The sequence below is a fragment of the Ambystoma mexicanum genome, chromosome 5q (assembly GCF_040938575.1).
Source record: "Ambystoma mexicanum isolate Mex_15411 chromosome 5q, UKY_AmexF1_1, whole genome shotgun sequence".
Taxonomy (NCBI): Eukaryota; Metazoa; Chordata; class Amphibia; order Caudata; family Ambystomatidae; genus Ambystoma; species Ambystoma mexicanum.
In genome coordinates this window covers 51,803,838-51,825,629 of record NC_090933.1, presented here as the reverse complement: position 1 = coordinate 51,825,629, position 21,792 = coordinate 51,803,838, and the positions used below count along the sequence as shown (strand labels likewise).

General features: G+C 45.8%; 1 protein-coding gene across 1 annotated transcript in view; it reads right to left on the bottom strand.

The window, feature by feature from the left end:
- Positions 1-997: 997 nt before the first annotated feature.
- The window catches only part of ZNF622 (zinc finger protein 622), a 275,145-nt gene continuing 254,350 nt past the window's right edge, over positions 998-21,792 (bottom strand). The window contains exon 7 of the mRNA XM_069620502.1: positions 998-2,881. Coding sequence (XP_069476603.1) covers positions 2,754-2,881 — 128 coding nt within the window. The 3' untranslated portion in view covers positions 998-2,753. The remainder of the gene's footprint in view (positions 2,882-21,792) is intronic.

Sequence of the window (21,792 nt, the reverse complement as noted above, 5' to 3'; positions counted from 1 at the left end):
AGTCATCAAAATACCAACAAGCTGCTGATGCAAATCAACTTCCCCATTGCCTGTGCTCCAAGCTACGGTTTGCTGTGTCGATCTGCTGAGAGAATCCAGTTTAGCTGGGAAGTGGATGCCACTGCCGCTGATCAGATACCTTCTGCTTTCGCATCATTGGACTACGATTTACGCTACTGGAAAAGCTTGATGCTGTCGTGCCACTGCAAAAGATTAAGGTTGAGTTGTGAATGGACTAGGGATCCTAAAAAAAATCTCAGTTCCGCGTACCTGGCCTTAATACATTGGGCACCATAGACAGTTGGGAGATTTCCACATTTAAAAGACATTTTAAAGTAATCATTATGATTTGTTTCCTTGTCTTTCCTCCCTTTTGCCATTTATATCCAGAGACATCAGCACAGATGTTTAATTGTGCCTTGATCTGTGCATTTGCTTTACAGGGCTGGGTCTGTTTCATGCTTTTGACCACTTATCTGTGTTTGAGTGAAGTACCTACATCTAATAAAAACCTGTGTAGGCGCTCATTGTATTTTGGTACCACATTGACAATGTTTGGATGCCTCTGTGCTGGTTCACATATCCCCATAGAGTATAGCCTGCCCTTGACCCACATGCTACATTGTGAGGTATACAATTCAGTTGGGTGCCGTTTTTCCCCTTTATGGCCAGATGGACTACTGCTGCACTAGCAGGAGTGCAGGGTGGAGCATAAGGTTTAGAAACCACTACTCTCCTCTGTACTAGGGCTGGACAATAGCCATATCACCACACTACCTCTATAACCAGTCAGTTCACATACAGTCAGGACCCACCCAAGTTTGCAACCGAGCAACTGTTGTGACTATCCACCTACCATAATCACCAAAGATAAGCATGTCTTAGTATCCATTTGCAGATGTGAATTTATTATCATACATTAAAAAACACTAATAAATAATATAACCTCCAAAAACAGTGAATGCCTTAAGAAAAGTCCATTTAGTTGCTCTCTGTATTAAAGTTTTAGTGAGTACTTTTTATTTATAATCCTTGCCAAAGACGGGAAAAATAATTTTATGAGAATGCAATACATTTGTCAGGTGCAATCAAAGTTAGCTGTACATAAATTACGTATTTATAAATTACTATTTATCAGATGGCACATTTGTTTAAACTTGTTTGACAAAGTTTAAAATGCAGAAAAATTATAAATAGGGTGGCGACATGTCAAAAGCAGGAATGCTTGAAGGAAAGAAGGGGAGTAACATTGTCATCTCATTGTTTATTTTTGATGCCTTGAGCACATAATAAATAAGGTCACCCTAAAGCTTCCACTCACTTATTGATTTCTCCAATGTTTTTCAGGACGTGAAGCAGTTTTCTGAAAAAGATGTAAATACAAAGCACCAATCTATGCTTGTGAACTATCTGTGCTCCTGGGCTGCACCATAACCATAACACAGAATTACAAAGTGCCTATGGCTGGAATGCATGCCAGGGTAAAGGTGCATTTGAAAACAAACATAATATTTAATTTCCAGGAACTTCTTCACATCCAAGTACAGATCACTATATCCAAATTAAGCTGCCACCTTAACGGCATGGGAGTACTTGTGCATAACTGAGCTTCACTGTAAACCATTCAACTTCGGAGACAGAGGTTGGGTCAGTGTATTGAAGGAGAATGTACCTTCATGGTTTATATTGATAGGAAATTGAAGTAAGCCAGAACCAGAGTAACGATATACATACATTGGAGGATTACATCCCAACACTCCCAAATAAAGTTTACTTTACTATATTTGGGGCACTGTGTGGTGAAAATGATAGTCTGGACAGTGATCTACGAGGATTCTAATGCAAGCTTTTTTAATCATGAAACTAACTACCATGGAAGCAATAGGAAATAACGAAGGATGACATTCTGTGCAATCGTAGTGTGGAATAAGAAGGGATTGTTCAGACTCCTCACGGAAGAAGTGAAAGTTGGTAAGAAGGTAGCTAAATCCACACAATGTTTAATTTGTAAACAACGAGACAGGGGCAGACAATTGGCAATAAGGATCTGTCAGGCACTACAGTTCAAAAATATAAACTTCAAAACATTTCACCTCATCAGTCTTCATGTTACAATAGTTGCTATTTTTATGTGGAACAAACAAGGTCAATCTGATTGATAAAAAGTGTCTGGATTTATCACTTTGGCCAAGAGAAGTATATGTAAAATGCTTTCTATATTTCAAGAATTTGTAAGACATATCACCCATATTTATATAACAATATGGTCTGAACAAGGTGGCTGGATGGTCGGTGATGGGAGTCAAAGATTCAGAAACCTAACTATTAACAGCTGTATATGTTCCAGAACCACGAGGGAGCACCATCTACAAGTGCAGAGGAACATATTGTGTGTGGTATAGGCATATTTGCAAACTGAAATGAGTTGTGTATAGTTTTAACATTGGCACTGCCTAAAACCTAGAAACAAGCCATACGATTAGAACATTGAGAGAGATGCACAGCATGCTAAAGGACCTCAGATACATTCTCAATGTCCATCATCTGATCAAAGGAAAAAGAAAGAAGTAGAAAGACAGTCGTCCAATGAGCTGCGCTGGCAATATCAAACAGAACAGTCATTCATTCATAGGGGGCCATATCAGTTGGGTGAATAAGTAGAAAATAATGTGCATCTCTGACAGACAAGAGGACATTCTCATAACTAGCGTCATATATTTAATTCAGATTCCATAAAGGTCAGAGTGATCAGCTCAAAATCGCACTTGTGCCCTGAAGTGCATCTGTTTGGTGGAGTTGTTGCTCATTCCGGTCTTTAGCATCCAGCGGGATTTCATTCTCTGGACGTACTGCATGTCACGGTTCCTCATGAGTGATGCAGCTAAAGACACAAAGACAAGCACATTTTACAAAATGTCCGAATGTCAAAGGCAAGGTACTTAACATTTGAACTAGTTAATAATTAACTCCTTATTAGACACACGCTTCCGGTGGTTTCCAGCGAGCCTGTAGGGAATCGTAATGATTTTCCGAAGCAATCATTTTCCATGTACAAGGGCTTGCACTCGAAAAGTAGAACATGTTTTCAGTGCATGCTTTTAAAGCAGTCAAATTCCTAAAACATCGAACTGTGCAGCATGTAATGGCTTTCGTCATATTTCCCGACCCTGCCTGGGTATACTTCAAAATGCTTTTCAAATGCAAATCTATTTCGTGAACGCAAGCAGTTTTGAGGAATGAAAACAGAAATCTTTAAACTGCCAAGTGTTATGATATTCAAATACTGGACATTTCAGGCAGATCTTAAAGCTATATTTTAATTCAAATGCAAAGTGTTGTAGACGGACTACAATGAAAGGGCCGGCACCTGTAAATAAACATCTATTACATCAACCAGAAGCTGGAGAAACCGTAAAAAAAGACTATACAACCTAGTTGCATAGTCCAAATGAGAGTAGAAATAAGATTGTTATGTTAATCTAACTTCCGACTACATTTCCTTTTGGGCTGAGAGAGTTAGGCTGACGAATGACCTCAGAGAACAGAATCCCTTGCTTGAGGCTAATCTGCATCTATTGATGCAGAGGCACACTATTTATACATGGGAGACAATCTTTGCCTTGTGCATGGGGTGGTTCAACAATTGCCAAAAACACGCACTGGCAGGGATCGAGTGACCTGAAAGGCACCTCAAGAACTACACAGTCCAAATAACTTAATGAAGCTGCTCAACCCAATAGCACTCGACTGGTGTCGGACGAACAATGCAGAAGCAGGACAAACGGAGCCTTCTGTATCAGAGTAAAACCTGCCGAGCTCATGCAGAAAAATTAGAAGGGTTGCGGGATTAAACAAATTAATGTTATGTCGTGGGTCCAGGAGCAGACGACTTCATGGAAGTTCAGGCGCCCTATTGGCATTTGTGTCAAAAGTTACCTAGCCTTTCAGCCTGATGTTCTTAAAAAGAATGGGGTGTCCACTGGACACTGGTGGAGAAACGTCCCTACAGAGAACATGCACGTTTTTGTACTGTATGGGTGCTTCAGGCAAAGACAGCCAGAAGGAAACTAGTAAGGTATTTGCACTAACAAAAAGCTGCCCAATTTTTGATAGCTTTGCATCTATGTATATGAGTCATATTCAGATGATTCATCAAGTTGCCAACACGTACATAACAATCACAGCAAGCAAGTAGCAGAGTTCAAACTAATCTGCTTGATTGTTCTATTCCCAATGCTAATTCTGTCATTTAGCACTTTGAAATAGGTGCAATTGCTAAATCATATTAAAGTAACGATGAACCTCCATGCGAGAGCAAATTCCCCGACATGTACCTGCCAGTAGATGAAATTTAATCATGAGAATTGCATTTAGAATGAATGTAAAACAGATGAAAATGCCGGTCTGGCGTAGGCCAACTTAAGCAAAGCAAAACTGGGGATGCCTGCAGGGTTTAGAATTAATGTTATGGCATTGCTCTGGGTAACACGCACAGACCAGCGTTCTTCGCCTGCCAAGCCATTACAAAAGGAGAAAGCCCATATGCAAATCAGGCTTGGTACCAGCCAAAAGGGACACTGCTGCCTGAACTACTTGGTCACCTCTCCTTCATGAGACCACAAGCATCCCCAGAAAGGTTTTGGCCCAACTTAAATCAAAGACTTGAGCTGACGAATACAGCATTCTATTCAGAAAACCTTTACCACAAGAAAGCATTCTAGAGAATGTAATGTCTAGCAGATGACTGATAGATCAGTGCTTTCAGCAAATAAGCAAGATGTTATTTTTCAAATGCACTAGATGCCATATGACAATGTTTTCTGTTGTGTCGTCAATATGCCAATAAAAGCAAACAAAACGGTGTCAGACTAAAAATAGCACTTAACATCAACGGATTTAGACAATTTTCAGATGGTTCCTTCCTTCATTGGTAGTATTAACCCCAAAATGACAGAGAGATGGCATACCATCTATGTGACAGCAGACATTGTTCAAACAGAAGGGTAAAACACAATTGCTCTGCATATCTTAAGAGTGAACAAGAATAGAGCAAATAATTAGGTACTTACCTTTTACTGTTATTCACCAGCATTGGTATTTTTCGAGACTCACATGTACGAATACTTCACCAGTGCCAGGCTGGGAGTCCTCATCAAAATAAAACCAATGGACAAGCAGTAACATTAGTGTTCCAAAGCCAAGTAGCAGTATCCACCCAATTCCAATTCCTTTTCCTCCAGATCAATGAAGTGAAAAAAGACTGAATGCTGATGACGCTCCTCAGTCTCAGATAGGTTCAAATTCTGCACCTTTTGCCTGTCAATGCTTTTTTTTTTTTTTTTAGAAATAATACTGTTGGCCGCATCTTTACAAAAGGAGTTATTTAAAATGATCAAGGAACTTGGGCATACAGACACTTTGCAGACGGATATCATACCTCCACCTCAAGTCATTTGTAACAATATTGCCAAGTTCTTCTCTAGGAAGAATACGTTAATTTACTGCGAGATTGAGACTCAAAAACTCTCTCTAAAGCCTTCCACAACAGGACAGTTTTTATCTCCACAGTTCTCGGTACTCTGCAGTGGCTTCCTGTTAGCGAAGGTGTGGACGTCAAACCAAGACGCTTCATACAGAAGGCCTTTTTGGCCAGGTTCCCTAATTCTACAAGAGTAGGGTTTTACACCAAAGACCTCCACATCCCCTTTGCCTTACAATTGACCACCTTATGTCCATCCCCATCTTGTTTTGGAAAGAAAGGAACGGGTATTCATTATTCTTCCTGTTCACCTCAAGATTCACTAAGCAGTGTGTGCTGCATACTTCTTAGCATCAAAAAAGCACCTTCTGGCAGTGACAGTCTGTGGTCTAGAAGTTCTGATAACATAAGTAGAGACGCTTAGGCTCTACTCACAGGAGCCACTTTCAGATGCAAAGCGTCTTTGTTATATGCTTATATTAAACTTAACTAACAAGTGTGAGAAACAAAGCGTGTCTCGCCTACTAGTCCCCAGAGATCTCTCTCAGGTGGTTAGGGCACGGCCAATGCCTTTGGACCCTGGGTGTGGACCAGTGCGGGAGGATCACCTGGGTGAGGGGTCTTCAGGGAGTGGGGGTGAGGCAGCCAATGGTTAGACACAGTATTCCCCCTTTTCTGTACACCTAACCCATCCTATTTTTTTTAGGATTCTCGGATGTGCCAACCCCCCCACCCCTTCAAGACAAACACTGGGCAGAGGAAGTGGGCGATAGAGTAACAAAGCCAACTCTTACACATCGCATTGGACATGTACCGCTAATTGGATACATCTGATACCAATTAGCTCTCCCACACATGGATCAAAGGCGGAACATAGAGACACAGTCTGAACAAGGGGGAACACGATTAAGAGTAGAACTTCCAAGGCAAAGGCGAACCTACTGGAGTAGACAGACGGACCAAGGGACGAGAACAGCAAGCCGAGGCCCCCAGGAGTTCCCTACAGGAGGTTGCTGCCTCCAAAATGCTGCAAAAGACATGTGGAGAAGACCACATCCCAACCAAGAAGGCTGCATTGTGTTTCAAGGATACAAGCGATCCTCCCGGGTGAACGCCAGAGTTGGGGAAACGAGGCTAAGCCTGTGGTACTAACCTTGACTCGAAAATTGAAAACACTGTAAAGACAAGAAAGAAACACACGTAGCCGGTGAGTTGGCAAGCAATATGAAAGACCGGTGTGTGTTAAGGAAAGATTAAAATTGAAGATTATATCGCACAAGTGAAGGCTGCACGCGTGTGGATGAGACGCGAAGAAAGGCAGACCTGTGAATGAATTTTGAAGTAAGGATAGTTGTGGAGCCAGCGATACTCACTCGAAAGTCTCTGTGAAGGGTGAATTGTTTGTAGCGATAAAGTGAATGAACTCGGTGTGTCGGAAGGAGATGTTCTAGTGTTGTTGCAGGATCAGTGCGGCTTGACACAGTTTGATACAGGGTTAGACGGTACGCAATATGCCTTGTTTGGGTCCTTTCCTCTGTTCTTTGACCTGTTGGATATGTCCGAGTTCACTCGGCAAGGCGCTCAATTTATGTGGTGGCTGGGGTGGAGGTGAAGCAAGGAGAAGGACAAGCCACAAGCTACAGCCGCGAGCCTTCAGAGCGGTGCAGAAAAGAGTCTAGAGGAGTAGCCAAGCTGTAGTCCGGCCAGCGGATGCGCTGCGGACTGAGCCAGAGTTTGGACCGAGCTCTGAGTGGGTGCCAGTAGGTGCGCGGTGAGTTGAGGGCAGGTCTGACGGGACCCAGCCTGGGAGTCAGCTCTTACTGTGAGAGTTTGTGGTGTAGGATTACTGTGCATACTGCGTTGGGCCTGTGGCCTGCTTTGCCTGGCGCCTTGGCCTGGCTGGCTGGCTAGAGGAACGCTTACAGAGTTTGCATAGTGCTTACAATGCTTACAGGCTTATATAGTGACAGTTAGTCTTTGTTTGCCTGCGACTGTCAGTGTAAGTGAAGCATGTACCCAGAAAAGTCGGCGGATCTAAGGTTTTTTGACATTGGGAGGTGTGTGGGGACAATGTCCCGTTCATATAATCTCCAGAGTGCCACCCTCACGGATGATCTTTACGCCCCGGAACATGATATTGTTGCGGTGGGGGTCCTAGTCGGAAAATAGCAGAAATTGATATTTAAGCCCTACCCGGTCGTGGCAGGGGGGCATTTTTGTCCTCCAGAGTGCCTATGTACAAGACTCTCAAATGCCTTCAGGCTCTGAAGTGAACTTGGCAGAACAGAGTTGAGGGTGGCTGCTGCTTTTACTCCCTCCCACCCTTTAATGGAGGGGGTCCTCGCTGCTAATATGGAATGACATGCATTACTCACCTTAATAGCATTTCTGATTATTGTATCTGCTTAGATTCACATGCTATGCATATAGTCTGACATCCAGTGGTACCGCAGAGTATTGCATCTTGTCTTTCAAGAATCGAAAGTGCACTTCGACATGGGCGTGCCTGTAACACTATCCCCAACGTGACATGTAGTGTACCCAAAATCCCTCACGCGTCGAGGTCCCTGTGATTGTATTTTTTCTGCCATGAGGGAGCCCATGACTATCGTGAGTACAGAAAAGAGAGAAAGTAGTAAAACGTCTATGTTCCTTCCATCCAAATGTGAATCTAAGCAGATACAATCATCAGAAATGTTATTACGGTGAGTAATGCATGTCTTCTGATGCTTGTTAATCTGCTTAGAATCACATGCTGTGCATAGACTAGTGAGCAGTACCCGAATCTGGAGGTGGGTTGTGAGAAAGAACAGTAGTGAAAAGCTGTCTTCATACTGCTTGTCCCACCTGAGAATCAGATCTAGAATGAGTGTCTAGGCAATAGTTATTTGTAAAGGTTTGTACAGAACTCCAGGTTGCCGCTTTGCAAATGGACTCTAGGGGAACATTTGCAATGAAAGCTATGAAAGCCCCAGTGCCTCGAGTAGAATGTGCATCTAGGCTTGAAGGGCATTTCTCTCTTAGCAAGAGTGTAACAGAGTGTGATGCATTTGACAATCCACCTTGAGATGGCTGATTTAGAGACAGATTTCCCTTTTCTGCCAGCTGCCACTGAAACTAAAAACTGGTTGGTTTTTCTCAGTGGTCTAGTTCTTTCCAGGTAAAACATGACTGCCCTGCGCACATCTAAGGTGTGTAGGCTTCTTTCGGCCACGTTAGTGGGATTCTGGAAGAAAATAGGCAGTTCTATTGATTGGTTCACATGGAACTTGGAAATAAATGTAGGCGCAAATCGAGGGTGAGTGTGCAGAACCACCTCTCTGAACTGTAACAAAAGGGTCTAGAACTGAAAGGGTTCTATAGTTCACTAACTCTCCTTATAGAAGTGATAGCCACTAAAAAGGTTGTCTTATATGTAAGATTTTTGAGATTTGCATTATGCATAGGCTCAAAGGGAGACCGCATAAATCTAGTCAAAACCACATTTAGGTCCCATCCAGCTGCCGGGTTAGAAATGGGGGGATGAATCCTTTTAACCCCTTCCATGAAAGCCTTAATAACTGGTATTTTCCACCACAACACCTTCTGTTGTGACGTGGTGTAGGCTGAGAGAGCAGCTAGGTGAACCTTTAAGGAATTAAAAACCAGGACTGAATCTAGCAGGCGAGTCAGGTACAATACAATTCGAGTAGGAGAGCAGTCAACGGGATTGACGCCCTTGGATTTATACCAGATAACAAACCGCTTCCATTTACTGGAGTAGCATTATCTGGTGTTAGGTTTTCTCGCCTGCCTAAGTATGTCCATGCATCTCTCAGGGACTTGTAGCTGCCCAAATTCTATGACCTTAAGAGCCAGGCCGCTAAATTCAGGGTTTGCGGGCATGGGTGAAGAGTTTCCCCTTGTCTTGAGATAACATGTTGTACGGGTAAGGCAGTTTCATTGGAGGAGATAGGGACATCTCCATCACATGGGAGAACCAAGGTTGGCGGGCCCACACGGGGTCCACCAATGTCATGTTGACTGGTTCTGATCTTGTTGAGTGGGGGTGGGGGGAAGCAGAAACAAATTTCCCCGAACATGTTATCCAGAGACCATTCCCCTTGGATTGGTTCTGTGAGTACCTGGAGGCGTAATCTTGGCATTGAGCATTCTCCAGAGGTGCAAACAATTCGATCTCTGGGAAACCCCATAGTGCGAAAACGTTGGAGACTATGTCTTCATGTAGTCGCCATTCGTACTCTACGGGCAGTGGGAAGTCTCTGCTGAGCACATCCGCTAGAAGATTGAGTTCCCCTGGAACGTGTTGAGACAACAGGAACATACTGTATTTGAGAGTCCACTTCCAAATGGGACAGCTTGGATAGCCCTGGAGAGTGTGTGCCCCCTTGCTTGTTCAAGTAATACATGGTAGCGGTGCGGTTTGTGAGAACCAGGACAGTCTTCCCCTGTAACTGTACCTGAAAGGCTTTCAGTTCTTTGAAAACTACCAACAGTTCCAACAGATTTATGTTGTTGGATGCTACTTCTGGGGACCACACGCCATGCGTCGTCTGCTGAAGCAGGAGAGCCCCCCCACCCCATGAGAGATGCGTCTGTCGTGAGAGTGGCTTCTACTGCGGGGGTGGTGAAGGTCTTCCCCTTCAAGAGGTTTTCCCTCAACCACCACTGCAAAGAGAGAACGAGGGCTGGTGAGACAACTACCAGATCTTCCCATTGTCCGCTGGCCTGACACCACTGGCTGTTGAGCCACTCTTGCATAGGATGCATGCGCAGACGCGTGTGTGGAACTAAATAAATGCAGGACGCCATCATTCCTAACAGTCGCATGGCTTTGCGTACCGTCACCTCTCGACCGGTTACATATTGAGGGATCTGAAACAGCATGTTTTGAACCCTCTCGTTGGAGGGGAAGACTACGCCGTCTTCTGTCCGAATTAGAGCCCCATGGAACTGTTTGACTTGACTGGGGTCTAGGCTGGATTTCTTCTCGTTGATGGAGAATCCTAGTCTGAATAAGAGGTCTATCATCTTTTGAGTGTTGAACAGGCATGTTACGTAGGAATCCCCCGTTATGAGCCAGTCGCCGAGGTAAGGGTAAACCGGAACGGGTTCTCTGCGTAGGTGCGCCGCTGCTACTGCTAGTACCTTCGTAAACACCCTTGGCGCTGAGGCAATGCCGAAGCTGAGTACTCTGAACTGATAGTGCTTGTCCTCTATCATGAACCTTGGGTATTTTCTGTGTGCGGGCAACATTGAAATATGAAATTATGCATCTTTCATATCCAGTGTTGCCATGTAATCCCCCCGTTTCACCAGAGGGATTACTTCCTGCAACGTGACCATGAAAAACTTTTGAGGTTTGACAAATTTGTTCGCTGGGCGCAAGTCTAGCACAGGGCGCATTGTGAGATCCTTTTTAAGTACAAGGAAGTATATTGAATAAATACCCTTTTTTACCCGTAGAAGAGGGAAGAATTCTATGGCACCCTTTTCCTGCAGGATCTCAACCTATTGCAGCAAGATGCGTAGGAGTTCCGGCGTCAGGCGTCTTGATTTTGCCGGTCTGAATTGGGGTGGTCGGCAAAATTCTATGCAGTACACGTGGGCGACGGTCTTGAGCACCCACTGGTCTGTTATCCCCTCCCATTCATGAAGGAATGATGTTAGACGTCCCCCGACCGGGGAGGCATGGGAGGGGACCTGGATCTGATGGTCATTTCTGACCTGAGGTCGGGGAGCCTGTGAGGGTGGAATTCCAGCCACTACCCTTGCCACGACGTTGTCCTCTAGCTGGATACGTGGTGGTGGTGTTGGATCCCTGTCCTGAAGACCAGTTATTTCCTGAACCATACTGTTTCTGAGGGGAGCGAGATTCCCCACGAAAGGAACGACGAGGGGCGCCCCCTCTGTTGTGAAGGCCTTTGGGTAATCTGGTTTAAGGTCTTGAGAGTCTCATGCTCCTCCTTAGCGGTCTCAAGCGCATCATCCACGGCCTTGCCAAACAAGTTGGTTTCTTCAATCGGCTTGTTTATTAAGGCTGCTTGAGTTTCAGGTTTAAAACCACAGTTCCTCAACCAGGCGTGCCGTTTTAGTAGTGAACCCTGGTCCAAGGTCCTTCCTGCTGTTCAGCAGCGTCCAAAGTATTCTTCAGAATGTTGTGGATGATTTGTTTGCCTTCCGATACAATTGTGAGCAGTTTAGCCCACATTGGTTTGGGGACCTCTTGAAGGCCCTCTTGTAGCAAATTCTACTGTAGGTCCGAGTAGCTGGCCAACAGAGTGGTGTTGTTGGCTATTTGGGTGGATAATGCAGAAGCAGTCTTAACCCTCTTTCCCAGTCCATACCATGTTTTACCTTCTTTCTCAGGTGGTGCCCCACCTGTAGACCGGGGGACACCTGCCCTCTTTCTCGTAGTCTTAACTACCAGGGAATCTGGAGTGGCATTTCCTTTAATCTAAAGGGGGTCGGTAGGAGAAGGGCGAAACAACTTCTCCACCCTGGGATTAACTATCCTGGTCTGGGCTGGTGTTAACAATGAAGCAGCCAGACATCTCTTGATAGAACTCAGCAAGGAAATGGACTAACAGGTGGGAGGTTTTTCCTTTGGTATGTCCTCTACAAAATCCAAATCCTGCACAGCCTCCTGTGCGGCGATTTGAAAATGTTCAGCCGCCTTCTTTAAGATGGCGTTAAACACCATCTGATAATCCACAGGCAAGGCCTGACAGACTTGAGTGATAGGAGGGGAGTCCATACACAGAGCGCCAGGGTCTAGGGTAGGAGTAGGGGATGCCCAAGGTTGATTATCAACCGGATGGCTGTCTTCCCAGGTATTCATGTGATCATCAGCATCATCCATCAGGTCCCCAAAGGTATCATCATCCTGCAAGTAGGTATTGATAGGCCCCTCATCTGGAAGGTCAAAAACATTCTGTTCTTGAGGATCCTCAAAAGTCCTCTGAAACTTAGCCATAGGCGTAAAAGGAAATTCCTCACAAGGCCTCTTGGGAGCAAACCTCTCTGAAAATTTAACAAACTTCTCCAGTCTGTTCATGCACCCCTCAAACTTCTCCCTGGTCCATGATGATGAACCAGGAGGAGTCCAGGGGAGGAAAGGAATCTTCTTGATGAATTTCTTCTACCGAACGTCGAGATTGGTCTTCTAAATTCTTGGATAAAGACAAGGGACTTTCAGATTACTCTTTTCGAGGCTCCGGGCGTAGTGATATGTCTGCAGATGCATCTTTCGGCCGTTCTTTCTGTTTTGCCGTCTGTTTCGACTGTTCATTAAGTTTAACCGCCAAAGCGATCCTCGCGATACTATCGCTGATGCTCGGGGTCAGAGAGGTGTGACGGTTGAGCCGGTGGCTGTGCGGTGGATTTCGGAACCACCGGGAACCTTAAGCAGTGCCAGATCCTTCTTCTGAAGCGTCTCGACGGCTGCGTGTGGTGCTAGCGCATTTACTTTTAGATTGCCTGGAGGCATGCCGCTGCCGCGGTCGCGGGGAGGGCCTGCTGATCATAAAGATCAGCAGGCACCGCCAAAGTATCCGACGTGCCCGATGGCGCTTTGGAACGCTTCGACTGTACCGCTGAAGCAGAACCGTGGGTTGTGTGCTTAGTGTGGGAATTGGGTCCATCCCTGTCGACCGGGATGTATCGTCCCCATAGCAGGACTCGCGCTGTGCCTACCGGGGACAGACGCTGCGGAATGAGAACTTTCTGCGGTAAGGTCAATGGCCTCCGGAGTGGAGCCTTGGTCCTCGCTAGTCCCTTAGTCACACTCGGCGGCTGTGGGGGAATTACTTCAGCCTGCGACATACTGTAGGCCGCACACCGCTTCAAACGGTGCTCCTTAAGAGACAGGCAGTAGGAGTTTACAGGCCGCCTCGTTGTGGTCGAGAGAAAGACAATTGTTGCACCGACGGTGCTGGTCTTTCCACAGGTATTTCGCCTTACAGGAAGGACACAATCAAAATAGAGTCCTGTCCATAGCGCAGGATCAAGCTAGCGACCAAAAACCCAAGGGAACAAAGAGAGAGAAAAGGAAAGGCATTCTTGAAAGAATAGGACCACCCCGACCCCACTCTCGCTACTGTAAGGGCCGGCCAGATGCCCAGCCACATGGTCAGCAGCGCCGACCAGATCAACAGCTGTCGAAATTCCGTCGTCACCAGTCTTCGGCGGTGGCACTGGAATCTCAGCCATCGAAGGGAGTGACAATGAGAATAAAATGACCGAAGGTCGAGAAATAGAACTATAACGCAATGTTTTATGAAGAGCTCCGCATTAGGGTGAACAGATAGCTGGGCGGAAAAAAACAATTTGAGGGACCTCGAAGCGCGAGGGATTTTGGGTACACTACACGTCACGTTAAGGATAGTATTACAGGCACGCCCATGTCGACGTCCCCTTTCGATTCTCGAAGGACGAGATGCAATACTCTGCGGTTACCACTGGATGTCAGACTATAAGCACAGCATGTGATTCTAAGCAGATTAACAAGCATCAGAAACACATTTACAGCAAACTCCATGAAAGACACCATTGCGGAATTCTTCCCGACAAGTGGTGCAGGAATTTCAGCTCAGGCCACATTACCTTTGAGAGAAAACCCAATAGGGACTCAATATGAGCATTGTTCTTCTACTGCACATGAGCTGGAAGTACATGTGGCCGAGGTTTGTGGCCCCAGGTATGCCAGGAATCATCCTTCGAACTGAATGCGATCTCAGCCATGCTTGAGGTATCAATACCTCTCGAATACACCAGACCACAGACTCCTCAGCCAATGGGAGAGTCACTTCCAACACTGACAGCACTGAACTTTATTTTAAGTTCACTGATAAAAGTGTTTGAAGCATTGAAATATGAAGTTTACAAGCATTCGGGTCTGCTGATGGAAATCACTAAAGACCTAGAGATTAATTAATCTTCTTTGGTGGCCTTGAGTTCAGCAATCAATGGTTCGGTGGGAGATGCCCTGAAGGAGTTTCGCCTCGGATCAATAAAGCAAACCGAAAAATTGGATCACCTGCAAGGGCATTGGGAGGGGCTGAAGGAGGATTTTGGCTGGCTAAATGAGATCCTGTCTGAAGAAATGAGAATCAAATATGTTTCACCTAATATGCCCTGCTCAAGTGCGCAAGCAAATATGTCACAAGATCAGCATTTCAATCTGTTGGATGATACTCCTTTATCGGCCTCTGCTCTGGAAGAAGTTTTTCGTTTAACACAGATGGCGGACGATTTGCAGTCTGGCTCTCCTATAAAAAACGTGTTCTCCAAAGGAAGCCTGTGAGGAGAGGGTATGAGATTATTATTATTATGATTATTATTATTAACCAAGGTTAATGGTAAAACAAAGAAAAAAAAGGAAAAAACAGGTTTTGGAGTCTAACGTTGAGCATCAAGAACCCCCAGGAGAATCTAAGAAAACAAAACATCAAAAAATGAAAAAGAACAGAAATGCGGCCAATAATCCGTTTAAGAAGCTGAAGCTAGCAGAGTCGACATCTTTGGAAAGTCTGAAGTTGAAGTCAGTGACGACCGCTAACATCGTGGGGAAAAAAAGCAAAAGTCTGCTTACTCCCTTAGCTAAAAATTCCAGCACTATTAAAATAACATTCGGAATTCAGACTGAGGTGCCATGTGAGCCTCTGAAGATTGCTCCAATCTTCTTATCGGGCAAAAAAACAGAAGGTGAATGCTAAAGCACCTGGAAGTGTAGCTCCTTTACTTCCAAATGTGGAAAACCTAATAACTACCCCCAGGGATCAGATACTATCTCCCCTAGCTACACAGTCCGCACTGGTTTGTTTGCCTGCAGAGACAAGGCTTTCGCAGGCAGCTCAATTTGATAGTGTTAATCATCAGCTATCTGGAGAGGGGTCTAAGCCTAATTATGATGAGGTCAGTGCGCATGTGCTCTGTATCTGTGGGCAGGCTGCCTCAGATCGCCCATTATGGGCGCTTTCTAAAAGACCACAGGGTCCATCACATATGAAATCAGCAAAGGTTTATATCTCCAGAACGGTTGTGACTAATCCAAAGCATAGCCATTTGAACAGAACCATGATCCTATAAATTATGAGAGAAATTTCTGACCAGAGTTTCTTCACTACTGCTGATATAGAATATATCAGAATTCCCTACATACCCTCATCTGATGTGGTGGAGATGGGCTTAAAGACCAGATTTGGGTTTGATGCAGTGTGGAGAGCCAGCCGGGAATGGAGAAGGGGGGGCGGGGGGTTTGAAATGTACATTGATTTGCCGCTAGTGCTATTGCTGCGCAAGACATGGCTCCAAAGCGGGAGGTTGGTCCAACCAAGCATATGCTTGTCCAAAGCAAAGTGGATATAACTAACAATGTATGGTCTCTGGTTCCAGAAATTGTTTCTCAGGTTTTCCTTAAGTTGTGTCTGCCTGAGAAGCAGCTCTAGTAAAGGACTATATTGACTCATTGAGCTGGAACACAAGGGGTCATCAGTCCTTTAGATCGGAAAGTAGGGGAGCCAATATCTAAGTTTTTTGACCTAGTTGTTTCGCAGGAAACGTGGCTACGTTTGGGGTCGATGGCTATACCGTCTTCCAACAATTGGGAGTGGGTGTTGGCCGTCCATCCGGGGGTCTGTGTATTGCCTGCAAGAATGAAATGTTCTCTCAATCTGTTCTTCTGTCTAATGATACAGTGGGAATTTTGGCTGTGAGGGTGGTTTCGAACATGGAAAAGGGCTTTTTAAAATGGATCACTGTAAACATCTATTGGAATCCCATGAAGGAGGATCCTTTGAGCTTTCATCAGTTTCTGTCTGACCTCTTTTCTCGATTTTCTCTGGTCTGAGCAATTTCCAGACTATGATTTGTTGGCAATGGGCGATTTTAATGCCCACTGTATAAAGACTCGAGTACCAGGGTCTTTGAATCTTAAAATTACCTTCTATGAAAGGGGTTTCATGGAAGAATTTTCTCTCGGGCTGGGACCTCTGGGTAGCTAATGGTTCAATTGAGGGGGGTTATCCCTCCGGCGCTTACCTTGCGCAGGGAGTCCTGTTTTTCAACTATTGACTATTTGTATCTGTCTAGGCCCTTATTTAGGAGATGTTCCAACTTTATTATTATAGATGGATCTTTCATGCTATTCTGCAGGCAGTTTACAGGATAAAACCACATAGGCCGGCTCAGGGTTATGTTGAAAATCTGTTTGTGAATAAGGGGGGTAATAGAGTTTCTAGATTAAAAAATAATGGCCGGGTCTTGACAGATCGGCTGTGTAGGGTGATAGACTTCATGTCAGAAGGAGATTTGATAAGGAATTGCCAACCGCATGCATTTTCTTTGGAATATCTATCCTCCAGATAAATCGGCTTTGGCAATGCGGATTAAACATCCTTATCGGTTTGACACACAAACTTGGGAGAAGAAAAAAAAGAGTTGATACGAGCAATAAGAAATTCCATGCATGGGGGTGGGTCCCGCAGTAAAGTGAATAGTGAGATCAAAGCCATAAAAAATTGCTTCAGGAATTGGTCCAGATCTCATCGGTTCCAACGATTACAACTTGATGGGGAAATTATGCTTCGGACCATTGGGCAAAATAACTCCCGGCATTTCTGGTCGATAGTTGGATCTTTTGATAAACCGGATCATAATGAGCAGGACGGTATTATTCAAGCAGGACAGTATTATTGAACAACAGGTGTGGATCAAGCACTTTAGTGGACTTTATGGTTCTGTCCAAGTATCCAGTAACAGGATCGATACATATATAGGTTGGTCCTTACCATTTACTGAAGAGGAAATCAAAGGACTAATAAATAAATCATCGTCCTCCAGAGCCCGGGTCCCAATGGCCGGAGTAATATGGTTCTTAAGTTAGACTCGGACACCTGGGCCCGGGTGCTGGCTACCACAGGATTCAGGAGAGGTCCGTCGACATCCTTAAATGGCCTTGTCAAAAACACGGTTAGTAGTGAAGCAATATCCAGGGGCGGGAAACCTTTGTTTGGGGCATGGATTGACCCGTCCCAGGTTTTTGATACTGTTAATCAAGACCGCCTCTGGATGAAGCTGAGAGAGTGGGGTCTGCCTGATAATATACTGGCAATCTTGATTGAACTTTACGACAACACAGATATGCAGGTTAGACTCGATAGATCTGGGCTCCTCTCTAAACCGATTGTAATAACTAGGGGTGTTGGTAGGGCTGCTTATTAGCCCCCTTTTTGTTTCATCTGTTTTTGGCTGATTTGGTAAAATGGTTACTTAACTCGGCATTGGCCAGCCAGAAACTAGGAATTATTAACATCAGTTGGCTGGCCTATGCCGACGATGACAATGCATTACTTACCGTAAAAACATTTTTGATGTTTGTATCTGCTTAGATTCACATGCTGTGCATAGGTCCGACATCCAGTGGTCACTGCGGAGTATTGCATTTTGTTTTTCGTAGTCGAAAAGGGACGTCGACAAGGCGTGTCTGAAATACTAACCCTATAGTGACGTGCGTTGTACCCACAATCCCTCACGCGTCGAGGTCCCTCTGTTTGTATTTTTCTGCCCTGAGGGAGCCTTCTATACGTGAGTGAGTACAGAAAAGAGAGATATAAAAGGAAGTCTATGTTCCTTCCATCCGAGCGGGGAGGAAGGGTGGGCGCATGTGAATCTAAGCAGATACAACCATCAGAAATGCTTTTACGGTAAGTAATGCATTGTCTTCTGATGTTTGTTAATCTGCTTAGAATCACATGCTGTGCATAGACTAGCGAGCAGTACCCGGAGTTGGCGGTGGGTTATGAGAAGGAACAGTAGAGAAAAGATGTCTTAATACTGCCTGTCCCACCTGGGAGTCAGATCTCGAGTATGCATCTAGACAGTAGTGTTTTGTAAAGGTGTGCACAGAACTCCAGGTAGCCGCTTTGCAGATGGACTCAAGGGGAACATTTGCAATGAATGCTATGGACGCCCCCGTGCCTCGAGTAGAGTGTGCTCTTGGCTTAAAGGGCAGTTCTCTCTTAGCAAGAGTATAGCAGAGAGTGATGCATTGAACAATCCATCTAGAAATAGTGGACTTTGAAACTGCATCCCCTTCTCTTCCTGCTGCCACCGAGACGAAGAACTGATTAGTCTTCCTCAGTGGTCTGGTTCTTTCCATGTAGAACATGACCGCTCTGCGCACATCTAGTGTGTGCAGAGTTTTTTCTCCCAAGTTGGAAGGATTTTGAATGAACGTTGGCAGTTCTATAGACTGGTTTACGTGGAATTTCGAGATGAATTTCGGAGCAAACCTCGGGTGCGTGCGTAGAACCACCTTATTTCTGTGAACTGTAACGAAGGGGTCTAGAACAGAAAGAGCCTGTAGTTCACTTACTCTCCTGATGGAGGTGATAGCTATTAAAAAAGCAGTCTTAAGAGTGAGGTGTTTAAGAGATGCTTTGTGCATGGGTTCGAAAGGTGAGCCCATGAGTCTGGTAAGTATCACGTTAAGGTCCCATCCGGGAGCTGGGTCAGCTATCGGGGGGTGTATTCTCTTTATTCCCTCCATGAAGGCCTTTATAACAGGGATCTTCCACCACGACACCTTGAGTTGGAAAGTGGTGTATGCAGAAAGTGCCGCTAGGTGGACTTTAATGGAATTGAACACTAGACCTGAATCCAATAAGTGGGTCAGGTATAGAATAATATGTGTGGGAGAGCAGTCAATCGGGTTGATGCTTTTTCCTCTGCACCAGATAACAAATCTCTTCCACTTGCTAGAATAGCAGTGGCGAGTGTTAGGTTTTCTGGCTTCCCTGAGGATGTCCATGCATCTTTGCGGGAGCTGTAGATGCCCGAATTCTATGATCTCAGGAGCCAAGCTGCTAAGTTCATGTTCTGGGGGCATGGATGCAGAGTCCTGCCCTTGTCTTGTGACAGCATGTTGTACGGGCAGGGGAGTTTCACTGGGGGAGATAGAGACATCTCCATCAAGTGAGCGAACCATGGCTGTCGGGCCCACATTGGGGCCACCAGTATCATGGTCACTTGTTCCTGGTGCATCTTGTGCACCACCTTGTTGAGAAGGGGAGTCGGGGGGAAAAGCGTAAACAAATTTCCCTGACCATTGCATCGACAGACCGTTCCCCTTGGATTGGTTCTGGGGGTACCTGGAGGCGTAACTTAGGCATTGTGAGTTCTCCCGGGTTGCGAATAGGTCTATTTCTGGGAATCCCCATTGTGTGAAGACGTCGAAGACGATGTCTTCGTGCAGTCGCCCTTCGTACTCTTCAGGCAGGGGGAAATCTCTGCTGAGTTTGTCTGCCAGCAGATTGAGTTCCCCTGGTACATGTTGTGACAGGAGGAACATGTTTTGTTTGAGAGCCCACTTCCATATATTTTGGGCCAGTTTGGACAGTCCTGGAGAGTGGGTGCCCCCCTGCTTGTTGATGTAGCACATGGCTGTGGTGCTGTCTGTAAGGACCAACACAGTCTTGCCTTGTAGGTGTTCCTGGAAGGCTTTTAGCGCCTTGAACACAGCTAGTAGCTCCAGTAGATTTATGTGTTTGGATGCTACGTTCGGAGTCCACACACCGTGAGCAGTCTGATGGGATAGGTGAGCCCCCCATCCTGTGAGGGATGCGTCTGTGGTCAGAGTGGCTTCCGCCGCGGGTGTGGCAAAGGGTTTCCCTCTTTCCAGGTTTTCCTTTGTCCACCACCGTAGCGAGAGAACCAAGGCCTGCGAGACCACCACTAGATCGTCCCATAGTCTGGGCTGACACCACTGTCTGTTGAGCCACTCTTGCATAGGGCACATGCGCAGGCGCGCGTGAGGTACCAAATAAATACACGACGCCATCATGCCTAGCAAGCGCATTGCTTTGCGTACCGTCACCTCTCGACCGGTCACATATTGAGGGATCTGAAACAGCATGTTTTGGACCCTCTCGTTGGAGGGGAAGACGAGGCCGTCCTTTGTTTGAATTAGAGCCCCTAGGAATTGTTTGATTTGGCTGGGGTCTAGGCTGGACTTCTTTTCGTTGATGGAGAAGCCCAACTGGAACAAAAGGTCTACAGTCTTTTGGGTATTGGAGAAGCATGTTTCGTAAGAATCCCCTGTTATGAGCCAGTCGTCGAGGTAAGGGTAAACTGGGATGGACAACCTGCGCAGGTGGGCCGCTGCCACTGCCAGTACCTTCGTGAATACCCTTGGTGCTGATGCTATGCCGAAGGGTAGCACTCTGAACTGGTAGTGTTTGCCCTCTATCATGAACCTGAGGTATCTTCTGTGCGCTGGCAACATTAAAATATGAAAGTATGCATCTTTCATGTCCAATGTTGTCATGTAATCTCCCTGTGATAGCAGTGGGATCACTTCCTGTAAGGTCACCATACGAAACTTCTGGGGTTTGATAAACTTGTTCGCTGGGCGCAGATCTAATACAGGGCGCATGGTTAGATCCTTTTTGGATACAAGGAAGTACACTGAATAAATACCTTCCGTTACCTGAGATAGAGGCACGACCTCTATGGCTCCTTTTTCCAGCAGTTGTTGTACTTCTTGGAGAAGGATGGCAAGGTGTTCCGGTGTCATGCGTCGTCCCCTCGGGGGTCTGTATGTTGGGGAACTGTTGAATTCGATGCAATATCCGTGGGCTACGGTGGAAAGTACCCAGCGGTCTGACGTTATTCCCTCCCATGCTGGAAGAAAGGATGTTATCCGGCCCCCGACCGGTGTTGCATGGGAGGGGACGCGAATCTTCGCGTCACTTGGTGTTGTTGGGGGCTTGGGAGCCTCTGGGGGTGGACCCCCGACCTCTCCCTTTGCCCCGGCGCTGGCCTCTTTGGCTGTACTGCCCACTATTGGTCTGGTAATTGGTGGCAGGGTACTGTTGCTGCTGATTCTGCTGTTGGCGTTGGCCACGAAAAAAGCGTTTGTTGCCATAGCCGCGTCTGGTAGTGGGTTTAGAGATCTGGTCAAGTGTTTTGATAGTATCGAACTCTTTTTTAGCCATCTCCAGAGCCTCATCCACCGCTTTCCCGAAGAGGTTTGAGTCTTCAACAGGTTTATTTATTAAAGACGCCTGTGTCTCCGGTTTGAACCCTGAGTTGCGCAGCCATACATGGCGTTTTAGGAGTATTCCCTGAACCAGGGAACGTCCCGCTGTCTCTGCAGCATCCAGAGAGTTCTTTACAATACTCTGGTTGACCTGGGTTCCTTCGCCAATAGTTGATAGCAGGCGTGTACATAGTGGTTCCGGCGCTTCTTCGGCGTCTTTACGCAGTTTGGCCCACTGCGCGTCCGCGTAGCTAGCTAGCAAAGAATTGTTGTT